At 40.1% G+C, this 13230-nt stretch overlaps 2 protein-coding genes across 3 annotated transcripts; one reads left to right on the top strand and one right to left on the bottom strand.

Moving 5' to 3' along the window:
• The first annotated feature begins 1449 nt into the window (after positions 1–1449).
• On the top strand, positions 1450–5410 carry LOC122297113. Of its 2 annotated transcripts, XM_043107017.1 has the most exons (6): positions 1450–1873; positions 1994–2097; positions 2234–2405; positions 2561–2683; positions 2795–3511; positions 4721–5410. In XM_043107017.1, the coding sequence occupies exons 1-5, from the start codon at positions 1688–1690 to the stop codon at positions 3461–3463; spliced, it is 1254 nt and encodes a 417-aa protein (XP_042962951.1). In that variant the 5' UTR covers positions 1450–1687; the 3' UTR covers positions 3464–3511; positions 4721–5410. The 2 variants fall into 2 exon arrangements, with proteins under 2 accessions (XP_042962951.1, XP_042962950.1); XM_043107016.1 differs by lacking the exon at positions 4721–5410 and having other exon boundaries at positions 1451–1873; positions 2795–3667.
• On the bottom strand, positions 4513–6498 carry LOC122297114 (homologous-pairing protein 2 homolog). The gene is made up of 6 exons (XM_043107018.1): positions 6388–6498; positions 6253–6278; positions 5541–5808; positions 5261–5331; positions 4967–5155; positions 4513–4889 (listed from the first exon to the last, which is right to left on the bottom strand). The coding sequence occupies exons 1-6, from the start codon at positions 6416–6418 to the stop codon at positions 4791–4793; spliced, it is 684 nt and encodes a 227-aa protein (XP_042962952.1). The 5' UTR covers positions 6419–6498; the 3' UTR covers positions 4513–4790.
• Between the last annotated feature and the right edge of the window lie 6732 nt (positions 6499–13230).

The following is a 13230-nucleotide window of genomic DNA, read 5'->3' as shown; positions in this document are numbered from 1 at the left end:
AGTCTAACATCCAAACATCCAACTCTTAAATTACTAAACTTATTTTACCTTAAAATCTTTTTATATGTGGGATCCAGAATTACTTTCAACTCAACATCTTTTTATACGTGGAATTCATATTCTTTTTCAATTTCTCATAAATACATATAAACTTATGTTAACATATAAACATATTTAAATTTATCTTAAGTGGGTCTTACAAAATTCACTCTACAATCTCAACTTATTATTATTATTCATAAAGAATTTAATTCATCTCAATATTCAAACGGGGCAATTTTAGATAATCACGAACATGTTACATGATATACTTCTAAATAATGGTATTTTAGAGTTTTTAATATATATCAATCATTCAATTTTTTATTTTTATTTTTATTTTATGTAGTAATTAAATTATTGTTAAATGTAGAACCTTTTATTTGATAGTACCGTCTCACCTTTCTTGCTTATTTTATTTATTGTATTTTTTTAATGATCCGGAAGAAGGTCTGTGTTTGGTTACCAAGTCCTCCATTTAATAGTAACCAGTGTAAACTTGCACGATGTATAGAAAATAATTAAATAATTAAATATAAAATAATATCGATGGCTAAATTAGTATATCTTGAGGCATCATATTAGGGGCTATTTGGATTGAGAAGAAACATCTCATCTCATTATTATAATTTTTTTAAATTTTTACATAAAATATAATAAATAATTCAATTTTTTTAAATATAATAATAATAATAATATTAAGAAATAATATTTGATTCAACTTTTAAATTTTATCTAAAATCATTTACCCATATAGAGTTAAATGAAGTAAGTTGAAAACATAAAAGAGTACACATTATAAAAGGCTGCTAATTTCAAATAAAACTAGTAACCTTAAAATACACTGTTTTAATTTAATAAATTTATTTTATTTAATTATATTAGTAATTTAATTGGATATATTATCATTTTTATTTATAAGTTGAACTGAATAATATATGATATAATAATAAAACTAAATTATAATAATTTTATAAAACTAAATTATCATTTAATAAAACTCCATGCAAACAAGACTTTGACAATTTTATGACATATAAATGGAAAATTACGTGATATTCTCGTTCTATCATGTAATTAAATTATTTATATAAATATTAATTTTAATTAACATGACATAGTATTATAATTATAAAAAAATTACATAAAAGTAATTTTATAATCGATATAATTTTATATTATCCGTCATATTTATTTTATAATAAAAATAATTTTATAATTCGACAAATCATATCAACACACGTAAATTTGAAAGATATTTATATAATGTTATTTATTTGCGATTTAGCTCAAACGCGTGGATTCAATGCCGGACCCATTCCTTCATTGCCAGCTTCTCTTCTTCCCCGAATTTGACGTGCCAACCGCGTTTTAAGACCTCTTGTTCCCATTTACGTATGGAAGAACGCAAAAAGCTCATTGAATACGTACTAACTACCGGTCTACAGAGTACAGAATAGTCACGCTTTAAGACCCTCTCTTTCTTCCTCTCTCTCTCTCTCGTCATCCCATAAAGCAGCAAACGAGCCTGGTCTTGTTTGTCTGCTTACAGTTTTTTCAAAGCTCTTCCAAGTTCCAGAGCCTTTTGTGTTTGGTGCCTTGGGACTGCCAGCACCGCTTCATTTCTTTTTGCCTCGTTGGAACAGGCATGGGAAAGAAGCTTGATGCTCTGCTTGGTAGAGCCTTCAAGACCTCCAAATTCATTTCTCTTGTCAATCTTGCTATCTCTCGCCTAGCCGTCTTTAGGAAAAAGCGCCAAGTCCAGTGCTCCCAGGCCCGCTCTGACGTCCTTCAGCTCCTCGAGCTTGGTCACCACGAAAGTGCTCTCCTTCGCGTAAGATATCATGCTTCTGGTTTGCAGCTTTGATGGGGGCTTAATCCATCTTCGTCTATGTTTATAGTTGTTTTTTTGTTTACTATACATAGAGTTTTTGATTTTTTTTTTGTTTAACAGGTTGAGCATGTCATCAAGGAACAGAATATGTTGGATGTGTTTGTCATGATAGAGAGTTACTGCAATCTTTTGATTGAGAGGATCAATCTCATTGAACAAGAAAGGTTTGTCGGTTGCTTTTCCATTTCTGATCATCCGTTGATCAAAACTACATTCGTACTTTTCATTGATCTCTTTTGGCATTTTTTGTTTCTGTTTGTTGATGGAGTTATTGATATGGTCATGCTTCTTTCTTGATAGAGTGTGCCCCGATGAACTGAAGGAGGCAGTATCGAGCTTGCTCTATGCAGCTTCAAGATGCGGCGAATTCCCAGAGCTTCAAGAGATTCGTGCTGTTTTGACAACTCGTTTTGGCAAAGAGTTTGCTTCTCGGGCTATAGATTTACGCAACAACTGTGGAGTAAATCACAAGGTATACTTTCATGTTTCTTGACTGAATCAACATAATAGACATGAGTCGTAGTTCTGGGATTGTTTTCAACCTTCCATATTCTGATTAATTAGGTATGTTTGTCAATGTTTTATGGGATGTTGTGATAAATTTGTATCTGTATTGGGTTCCTGTAGATGATACTTAAGCTGTCAACAAGGCAACCAAGCTTGGAGAATAGAATGAAAGTTCTCAAAGAAATCGCATCAGAGAACAACATCGTCCTGCAACTCGAGGAAGCTGCTTCTATTTCGACTGGGGTATGGAAGTTCAAAGAAAAATACTTGTTAAATAGTAGTACAGTAATCTGCCGGGATAGTAGAAAAGTAAGAAACTCATATGGGGTTTGGCTTGTCATTTGATGTATGCAGGAAAATTTGGATGTGAACAAGAATCAAAACCAGCTCGATCCAAAATCACCTGCCAATTCAGGTAGCACCAAGCTTGGGGATAATTCGCAAATTCCGTCTGAAGAGGTAGAAAAGAATGATGGGTTCTCTGATTCAATGAAGACAAGAAAAAAATACAGGGATGTAGCTGACGCAGCTCAAGCAGCTTTCGAGTCTGCAGCTTATGCAGCAGCAGCTGCAAGAGCAGCTGTGGAACTCTCTCGGTCTGAACCCCATAATCCAGATGATCACGATGGTCCCAGTACTGGACGAGGCAATGAATATCAAGCTGAAGAAATGAAAAGGAAGGATGCAGCAGAATTGAAGAGGTCGATGTCTACTGTGAGTTCAGATTCAGGAGATGACATTGTGATGATGACCAGAGTATCCTCAGGTGAAACTGTTCCGGCCGATCCTTTTGAAAAGGAACTGCAATTTGATGAGAGTGATATTGAGAGTGAGCATGAACAAAGCAGCATACAATCTCACAGCCAAATTCCTTCAGGGTTTCAAACTGGATTGAAGCTGAAATCAGTCATTGGACTTCCAGCAGGACATGCTGCAGAAGGATCTGGTAGGGAGAATGCACGAGGTTTAAACATAGAGAAGAGACCAATATCGATGAGAACTAGACAAGTGCGGGGATACTAAGGACCTTATCTTACCTTTTTATGCATATATGTTTGTAAGTTTTGTGAGGTGTGGTAATCTTCTAAGCAGATTCTATATGAACTTTAATTAATTTTCTTGAATTTATTTTCCATAATTGTAAAGCAGTATTATCATTTGAACTGCTAATCATGCTTTTATTATTATTTTTTGTTTATCCGTGAGTTGAAATTCCTATTGCAAATAGTCAACATTGTAAATTTTCTTTTCCCTTTTCAATGTTCGTAACATCTTCTCTTTGGTTTAGGTTAAATGAAAAACAACATTTTTTAATAACATTTATTTCAGTGTTCATCGAAACATACTGGTTTAGGTATCTCATGCGGCAGAAGAACGGCCTATTGTCTTATGGAAAAATATAGTTGCAAGCATAATTGTGCACTAATCTGTACACCAATATGATGTGATTGGTCAAAAAGTAGATTTTATTGAAAACAATGTTGATTTAAATTTTAAGTATGAATAAATCAGTATTGGTACATAGATTAGTGCGCAATTGTGCTTGTATGTAGCAAAACTCTTGTCTTATACATGGACAAAAAGGAATTGAAAATTCATCACAACATGATCAGTGTTCCAACATTCATGGTTGTACATACAAGATCCAAGAGAGGAAGCCATCTGCACTAATAATTTAAAACCCTTCTGACAGTATTAGAAGCAATCATATAATTTACCAAGATACATCCACGCAATAATATTGTGAATGGAACTACCTCTCTAGGCTACAAGGCTGTGCCATATTTCAACTTGTATTTTCATCCCATGTCAACAGGGCATTTTGTGTCATGTGCCACGCTGTGAAATGAACTCCAAGAACCAGAACTTATCCCTTTCGATCGTATGATATTAACAGTTCTAATGAAAGCTGAAAGAAAGAATAGTACTACAGATATAAGTGCTCAAATCCGTTCATGGTGTTATATATCAGTGCTCAGCCATACATTTGTTTGCTTAGCCGAGGAACATTACAATTCATGTTGAGGTTGTCAGTTCTAGCAAAGTGTTAGGCCGAATTAGTCATCTTAGAGTAAAACAAAGGAATTGCTCATAATTGATAAATTTTCATCATTGAAGTACATGGGGCCTTATACCATTGTGAGTAATGTCTGAGCTCCTCTACTACATAAACTGTCATATCATGTGTCATTGTAAAAGAAACATTGAGCATGTAATGCCTATGAAAAATATAGATCTTAAAAGCATGCAGAATTTACATGTATTTTCCTTTTGCAACAGGTTCACCTCTAGGAAAATATCATCTTGTACACTTGAGAAGACTTGAGCAAAGAGGAAACACTTCACCAAATCACTGGCCTCTAAGACGCTTCTTACCATGTTGCAGCAGGTCGCTATTTGACTGCAAATTCACACCAACATCTTCATCATATTCAATTCCAAGCTCCTCCTGAAAAGATGTACACTTAGCAACAACAGCGATCCCAAATCTGTATGCTTGGAAGACATAAAACCCACTTAAATTACCTTGAACTCCTTGAGATCCTTGGGTGAGTTCTCGGTAATAGCATCCCATAGATCCTTGAACATCCTTTTACGCCTTCTCCACTGACTGAGTTTCTCTGAGTACATGTTCTCAACTGCCTTACGGTCTTCAGGCCTCACCAGGGTAACTCCTCCACGCAATTTTTCTAGTTTGTCCTCTATTTCCTTGACCTGAATCAGAATTAAAATGTCCCAAGGATGTTCCAATACTTATTTGGAGATATGTCTTACCCAGTTCAATATAGAAAAGAGTCAAATGACATCCTAGTGAATTACCTCCTTTCTCAGTTTGGCTTCTCTGTCCCATATCTGTTCAAGTGTCAAATTTGATTGCAAAGTTCTAATCTCTACAACAGCAGTGTATTTCAATTGTCACATTACATAAATTCACAGACTTTCCCAGGTTGAATCTGGTTTTTCCCCGCATTGAAGTTCATGGGAATTCATAATAAGAAATCAAAATCTTAATTCTAGAGCTGGTACGTTTGGAATAACAAAGACTCTCAACACCGAGGACCAACTTCTGCAAAACAAGTAAAAGGAGTGCAGGATGTACCTCCCTCGACCTCGCCGATTGCTTTCTTTTGCTCCTGGAGCTGTTGCTGAAGGCTGGCATTTTCCTCCTTCATCCTGTTAAGCTCTTCATTGTTCGGGATGTCAAATTGGTCTTGCCGGGCGATGTAAATCTTCTGCTTACCGTACTCCTTGAACGAGATCCGTCCAGTATCAGCCAGAGTATCCAATGCCTTTTGAACTGCCGCCTTCTTGAGGTTGAACTTTTGCAAATAATCGGCCACATATTGTGAATTTAATGGCCTGTTTTGCTGTACAAGAAAGAAAGAAAGAAAGAAAAAAAAAAAAAGGAGCCCAGAATTTAAGATACAGAAGAAAGTGTGAATATCTAAATTCAATGCTCCCCCATCAAAAAAGAAGCAATCTATTTTCTGAGGAGAAGATTTGTGGTAAATGATTAAGAGTGAGTATGATAAATGTGATTACAGATTCAACTTTCCTCGGCGGCGAAAGAATGGAAAACGTAAGACTCAAAATGAAGCCTCAGTGCCTCATTTAGCCACAGCGAAATTCGTAACAAAAGAAAAGGGGAACTTGGGAATGTGAGGATTTCATTTCTTTCCTCGAAGAAACTTCAGATAACACGAAGTTTCGGCACATTATAAAATTAGAGGTTTAACCAGAGAAGGGCACCAAGCCATGAAACCTAAACGCCGACGTTTTCTCAGAGACCGGTGAAAAAAATGCCTTGTTACCTCATTCACGAAGTTGAGAACGATTCCTGCAAAAATAAGAACAAATGAAAAATAATTAAGAAAGCAAACCGAGATTCAGCAACGAAATTGGAAGCTCAAGCGATGGAAGATCGAATTGAGGGATGCATCATGTACCTTCGGCGCTGCTATCGGCCTTGGGAGCCATTGGTCCGAAACTGCTACGAATATTGCGCGGGAAAGCTTCTGAAACTTTTTTTTTTCTATGTATTTTATTTTCCCCGAATATATATGCAGATGCAGTGATTTGGGGACGAAGCTCGCAGAATGCTTTTTCAAGCTGAACGACACCGTTTACTAGCCTGTACTTTCTATTTTTATTTTCCGCCTTCAACTTAAAGAGAACAAAAATTCCACGTGCACTCTAGAGTGACTGAAAAAATGTTTTGACTAATCATATTAGTGAAGGGTATAAAGAATATGTAAAAGTAATTGTATGTAACAGTACTTACTTAGGTGTTGTTTGGATAGAGAGTTGAGATGAGATGAATTAAAATAAAAGTTGAAAATTGAATAAAATATTCTTAGAATATTATTTTTTAATATTATTATTATTTTGAGATTTAGAAAAGTTGAATTGTTAATTATATCTTACATAAGAATTTTAAAAATTTGTAATAATTTGATGAGATAAAACACTTCCATTATCCAAACGGGGTTTAATAGACATGAGTAGTTCTGTACACAATCCTTTTAAGAGGACTATATTGCACTCCAGACATGAAATGACCCAATCTTCCCCATTTTATAATGTGAATTGACTACATTACCCTTCCTTCTATACAACCCAAATCTGAAGCAAATTGCACCTAGATTTAAATCGCACACAATTTTTTCCTCTGTCATGCCGTGCATGCCCCTCAACCTGAACGACCCTCTCCTTCACCATTGACGACCACCCTCAACACCCACCATCGACGGAATGTCCTTCTCCACCATCGACTGCCGACGACATCTTTGGAAAATTTTCCTGCCAAATACAACTCTCATTCTTTCTTTATGTTAATCTCCTTGTTTTCCTTGTTTGTAGTTGCACACTAATTTCTTTGCTTGCAATGGTTTTTCTAGCTCTATTAATATTTGTAGTTGCACACTGATTTCTTTGTTTGCAATCGATTTTTTAGCTCTATTTGTAGTTGCACACTGATTTCTCTACTTCCCACCCCTTAAAAGTATTTTCAAATGTTGTTCTTTCTACTTTCCATCAATTTTCCCCCCCTTGAGAATGGAATTTTGGACTGAAAGGTTCTTGGTGTGAAGGACTGTGCTGTTATGGGTTGTTGAAGATGTCTTGGATTGACTAAAAGGGAAGTACCATATCTGTGATTTCATCTGGCTTTTCAGGGTGCTTCTATGTGCATTTATCATATTGACTAGAATTCATTTTGAGTAGCTAGTTGTGACGCCCCCAAATCCCCACGCCCGAACATGGGGAAATCGAGACGTCCGGATGGTGACAACCCGGGTCACCATCCTATCGACGGGTGCCGAGTGTGTGCAGAAGCAACAAATGTGCACGGAAAAACACGCAGCAGATAACGAAAGTCATAACTAAGTACCAGAATTGTTCTCAACGTAATACAAGCTGTTTAAAACGTACATAGATAAAATATTACAAAAACACAAATACCGTTTTAAACAAAGATAAAACATAGCATCAGCAACTCGGCGGAGCCGCATCCTCGGGCTCAGCCTCCTCCTCCTCCTCCTCGAACTCTGCACCAAAAGCTACGGAACTAAAAATGGTACCGCAGGTAAGTAAAACCCAAACACCACCAGATAAAAACACATAGAACCCAATCAACATGGATGCAAGAACAACCAATACACATGCCCTGCAAAACCACATTTTTTCCACGCACGCCAAAAACCCATTTGGCCTACTAAAAACATATTCTTAAAAACCACGCCTCGCCATTATCCCAGATAATGGCCCAAACTACCATTTTCCCCGAAAATGGATCAAAAGCCTCAAAACCAAAACTCGCCATTTTCCCAGAAAATGGCCCGCATCTGAAAACCATAAAAACACACCGGTTATGCGTGCACCATGATATCCCCTAGGGATCATCCGCACACCCTGGCTATGTGCCACACCACAGGTAAGGACCGCGCATGTGACACCTAAACGAGCGATGCCCAGACTCGCGCTCCGCGCGTACCTGGCCAGGCCATCCTCTAGCCCTCGCCAGCGAAGGGCCACGGAGTCGGTGAGTAGAGCGATGCCCAGACTCGCGCCCCGCGCGTACCTGGCCGGGCCATCCTCTAGCCCCGCTCCCGTCGTCTCCCAGCGACAACTCAGGGGACGTCACTCAGTATTATCCACTCCCGAGTGACCAGAGGAGGTCCACCGAGATAATAACCCATCCCGGCTTGGGCTCGTGAGACACACGCACCCGAAAATCCATTCACGCCAACAAAACAGGCTTTCTCAAATAAAATAAAATACACGTGCATGCACCATGCAAATGCAATTATCAATACACAAAACAAACAACCAACCATAAAACAATAAATCAAGCAACTCCGTCCTCCATCCATCTGACCCCCGAACTCTTCGGACTCAGTCCGGAATCAACCAACCAGCAAATTAAATAATTGAAAGAGCAATATATATTTAAATCTGAAAATAGGGTTTGAAAAATACTTACAGCGCTATATGGCAATTTTAGAAAACACGCGGCGTTGCAAACGGCGCCGGGAAAGCAACGTCACAATGAAAATTCACTGTGGCCGTGGGTTGTGAAAAATCCACTTTTAAACGGGGACAAACTAGGACACGAAATTGATAGGGAATGGTCTAGGGATGGTTGTGAAGCTATTGGAAGTGGTGGTTGACCGAGGGTGGCGGCGGAATCGCCGGAAATGGCCGGAAAATGCAAATCGGAAACTAAGCTCGTAGGAGCTGTTCCGGTGGTCGTTGGAGGCCGGAAATGGGTGGGTTAGGACGGCAAGGGACCAGTGATGAAGTGGTGAAGAAATGGTGGCCGGAGGTGGAGCGACGACGGCGGATCGGAGCAAAATCCGTGGGACTTCAAATGGCTTTTCCGGCCAAACGGCCGGCCGGCAGGGGAAGATATTTGGTGGGAAGGTGCACCGGAGGGAGGGGGTTCGAACGAGACCGGCGGTGGGCCAAACGGTGGCCGGACGGCGGCGGTCTGGGCTGTTGAAGTTTCCGGCCGTGGGTGAGGAGAGAGAAGAGAGAGAGAGATCGGAGGGGTCGAGCCGGAAGGCAGGAGGAAAAGAAAAAAAAGAAAAAAAAGAAAAAGAAAGGAAAAAGAAAAGAAGGGAAAAAGAAAAAAGGAAAAAAGAGAAAAAGGAAAAAGATGTAAAAAGAAATGAGGTCCAATCCTCATTCCGGAAAACACGCCGATAAGAGATTAAAAAAACATAAAATAACTAAAAGGAATAAAACACAACATCAAATAAATTAAATTAAATTAAAAAATAATTTTAAAAAACGCAATTAAATTAAAATAATTAAACTAATATATTAATTAAAATAAAAACAATTATTTCAGCGAAAATACACTCAAAAGCGGGTTATCACATCCTCCCCTCCTTAAAAACAATTTCGTCCTCGAAATTGCAAATCAACCACCAACTTAAAGCAAGCCACAAGAAAGCACATAAACCATCTGTGATCAAGATTAAGACACATACCTTCCTTATTCGAACAAATACGGGTACTGCTCCCTCATGTCCGCTGCTTGCTCCCAAGAGAAGTCTTGTGCTAACGGATCTCCCCAAGCCACTTTAACCAAAGGTATCGTCTTGGACCTCAACTGTTGCTCCTTCCAATCCATGATCTGCGACGGAACAACTTCATAAGTGAGATCCGGTTGCAACTGAATACCCGCTGGGTCGACGAAGCGTGGCTCTTGCTGTCCAAAGCTCTTCTTCAGGGATGATACGTGGAAGACATCATGAACATCCCCAAAATAATCTGGCAAAGCAACTCTATAGGCGACGGACCCTACTCTCTCCAGAATCTGAAAAGGGCCGACGTACCTCGGATCTAACTTCCTTTTCTTACCAAAACGCTTAACGCCTCTCATGGGAGAGACTTTAAGGTAAATCCAATCACCAACTTCAAACGACAATTCTCTCCTCCTGGTATCAGCGTAACTCTTCTGGCGACTCTGAGCTGCCGCCATTTTATCTCTGATGATCCGGACTTGGCTTTGCATCTCTTGAATTATTTCGGATCCAATTACCCTACTCTCCCCAACTTCATCCCAACACAAGGGCGACCTACACTTTCTTCCATATAGAGCTTCATAGGGAGCCATCTGAATGGTCGCATGGAAGCTGTTATTGTATGCAAACTCGATGAGCGGCAAATGGTTTTCCCAACTTCCTTGGAATTCCAGGACACATGCTCGTAACATGTCTTCCAGGGTCTGAATGGTGCGCTCTGACTGGCCGTCTGTCTGCGGGTGATAAGCAGTACTGAACTTCAACTTAGTACCCAAAGCTGCGTGCAAACTCTTCCAGAACTGCGATGTAAATCTCGGGTCTCGATCCGACACTATACTCTTTGGTATGCCGTGCAGCCGCACTATCTCCTTGACATACAAGCGGGTCAACTTACCCAAAGAGTCGGTGTTATTAATAGGCAGAAAATGAGCACTCTTCGTTAACCGGTCCACAATCACCCAAACCGAATTCTTCCCACTAGGCGTTCTCGGCAAACCCACTACGAAGTCCATCGTGATATCATCCCATTTCCACTCAGGAATAGGGAGGGGTTGGAGCATACCTGCAGGTCTCTGATGCTCGGCCTTTACCTGACGGCACGTGTGGCATTTCTCCACATATAAGGCAACGTCTTTCTTCATTCCATCCCACCAGTAATTTTTCTTCAAGTCTCGATACATCTTTGTACTGCCGGGATGAACTGAATACGGGGCCGCATGAGCTTCCGCCATGATCCGTTCTTTGAAATCTGAGTCCTTTGAGACCACTCTGCGATCTCGGAACCGAAGTATCCCATCATTATCCAGGCTATAGTGTAACGGCCCTCGAGATTTTCGGACTCTTTTCCTGATGTTCAGCAGCTTCGGATCCTTTCTTTGGAGAGCTTTCAATTCTTCAAAATCAGTTACCCGAATGTCAAGAACTGAAGACAAAATCTCTACTTGCTGCGAACTCTCTATAAGGAGCCTTCTCATCCCACAAAACAACGATTCCAATTCTGACGGCTCGGCTTCATCTTCCAAATGTGACTTTCGGCTCAAAGCATTAGCAACTATATTAGCCTTCCCTGGATGGTACTTGATCTCACACTGATAGTCACTGATTAGTTCCAGCCATCGCCTCTGCCTCATATTCAGATTTTTCTGGGAAAACAAATGCTTCAAACTCTTATGATCAGTAAATACCTCGCAAGCTTCCCCATACAAGAAGTGCCGCCAGATCTTAAGGGCAAAAACAATCGCAGCCAATTCTAGATCGTGCGTCGGATAATTCTTTTCGTGGTCCTTTAGCTGACAAGATGTATAGGCTACAACCCGTCCTTCCTGCATAAGGACACAACCCAAACCAAACTTAGACGCATCACTGAAGACTACGAATGGCTTATGCGGTTCTGGGAGTGCTAACACTGGTGCCGTCGTCAACCTGTTCTTTAATTCCTGGAAGCTTCTCTCACATTTCTCTGATCAAACAAATTCTGTATTCTTCCGAGTCAAAACTGTGAGAGGTCCGGATAGGCGAGCAAAACCCTCTACAAATCTTCGGTAGTAACCGGCGAGCCCCAAGAAACTCCTGACCTCGCGCACTGTTGTCGGGCGCTGCTATGACAATATGGCTTCTACCTTACTAGGATCAACTGCCACTCCGCCCCGGGAAATTACATGCCCAAGAAATTTAACTTCTTCCAACCAGAATTCACACTTGCTGAGCTTGGCGTATAGCTGGTGTTCTCTCAATCTCTCTAGTACCAGACTAAAATGATACACATGCTCTTCAACATCTCGGGAATAAATCAGTATATCATCAATAAATACTACCACAAAGGAATCCAGATAAGGTCGAAACACTCGATTCATCAAATCCATGAACGCTGCAGGGGCATTAGCTAACCCAAACGGCATCACCTTAAATTCATAATGCCCATACCTCGACCTGAAAGCAGTTTTAGGCACATCCTGGTCTCTGATTCTCAGCTGGTAGTATCCCGACCTCAGATCAATCTTAGAGAACACGGCTGCTCCTTGAAGCTGGTCAAACAAATCATCAATCCGCGGGAGAGGGTATTTATTTTTGATGGTCACCTTGTTCAATTCCCGATAGTCAATGCACATACGGAGGGTTCCATCTTTCTTCTTAACAAATAAAACTGGTGCACCCCACGACGACGTACTAGGCTGAATAAATCCCTTCTCTACCAGTTCTTGCAACTGAGTCTTCAACTCTTTCAATTCAGCCGGTGCCATGCGATAAGGAGCTTTATGCACAGGAGCCGCTCCAGGTTCCAAATCTATAACAAACACCATCTCCCGAACAGGGGGTAGTCCGGGCAAGTCATCCACAAACACATCGGGGAATTCTTCCACAACTGGGATGTCTGCCAAAGACTTCTTTTCAGACGGCGTGGACACCATCTGCACCAAGAATGCATCCGCTCCCCATGCAATCTCTCGTCTTGCCTGAATCGCCGATATAATCATTGGCTTTTCTTTTAATCTACTCCCCGCAAATTCCAGACAATCACCATCTGGAAGCTGAAAGCTAATTATCCGACTTCTGCAATTAATATTCGCAGAATATCGGTATAGCCAATCCATCCCGAGGATGATATCAAAACCCAACAGCTTGAACACCACCAAATCAGCATCCAGGAATCTTCCCTCAAAATTTAACGGGCATCCCAAAGCAACCTTGGAACACCACACCATCTCACCATCGGGTAGAGCCACTACCATAGACTTCGGCAACGGCTCCGTGACCAAATTA

Source organism: Carya illinoinensis, chromosome 15 (assembly GCF_018687715.1).
Source record: "Carya illinoinensis cultivar Pawnee chromosome 15, C.illinoinensisPawnee_v1, whole genome shotgun sequence".
Classification (NCBI taxonomy): Eukaryota; Viridiplantae; Streptophyta; class Magnoliopsida; order Fagales; family Juglandaceae; genus Carya; species Carya illinoinensis.
The sequence above is the reverse complement of the archived record's forward strand: the minus strand, read 5'-3'. Positions and strand labels throughout refer to the sequence as shown.

Bases quoted from the DNA above. Each gene is read 5' to 3' on its own strand.
- LOC122297113 (XM_043107017.1), top strand. From the start codon at position 1,688: ATGGGAAAGAAGCTTGATGCTCTGCTTGGTAGAGCCTTCAAGACCTCC. The intron at 2,098-2,233 runs GTTTGTCGGTTG...CTTTCTTGATAG, and splicing joins AATCTCATTGAACAAGAAAG to AGTGTGCCCCGATGAACTGA. The intron at 2,684-2,794 runs GTATGGAAGTTC...TGATGTATGCAG, and splicing joins CTGCTTCTATTTCGACTGGG to GAAAATTTGGATGTGAACAA.
- LOC122297114 (XM_043107018.1), bottom strand. From the start codon at position 6,418: ATGGCTCCCAAGGCCGATAGCAGCGCCGAAG. The intron at 6,279-6,387 runs GTACATGATGCA...TTATTTTTGCAG, and splicing joins GGCCGATAGCAGCGCCGAAG to GAATCGTTCTCAACTTCGTG. The intron at 5,809-6,252 runs GTAACAAGGCAT...TTTCTTGTACAG, and splicing joins TTCTCAACTTCGTGAATGAG to CAAAACAGGCCATTAAATTC.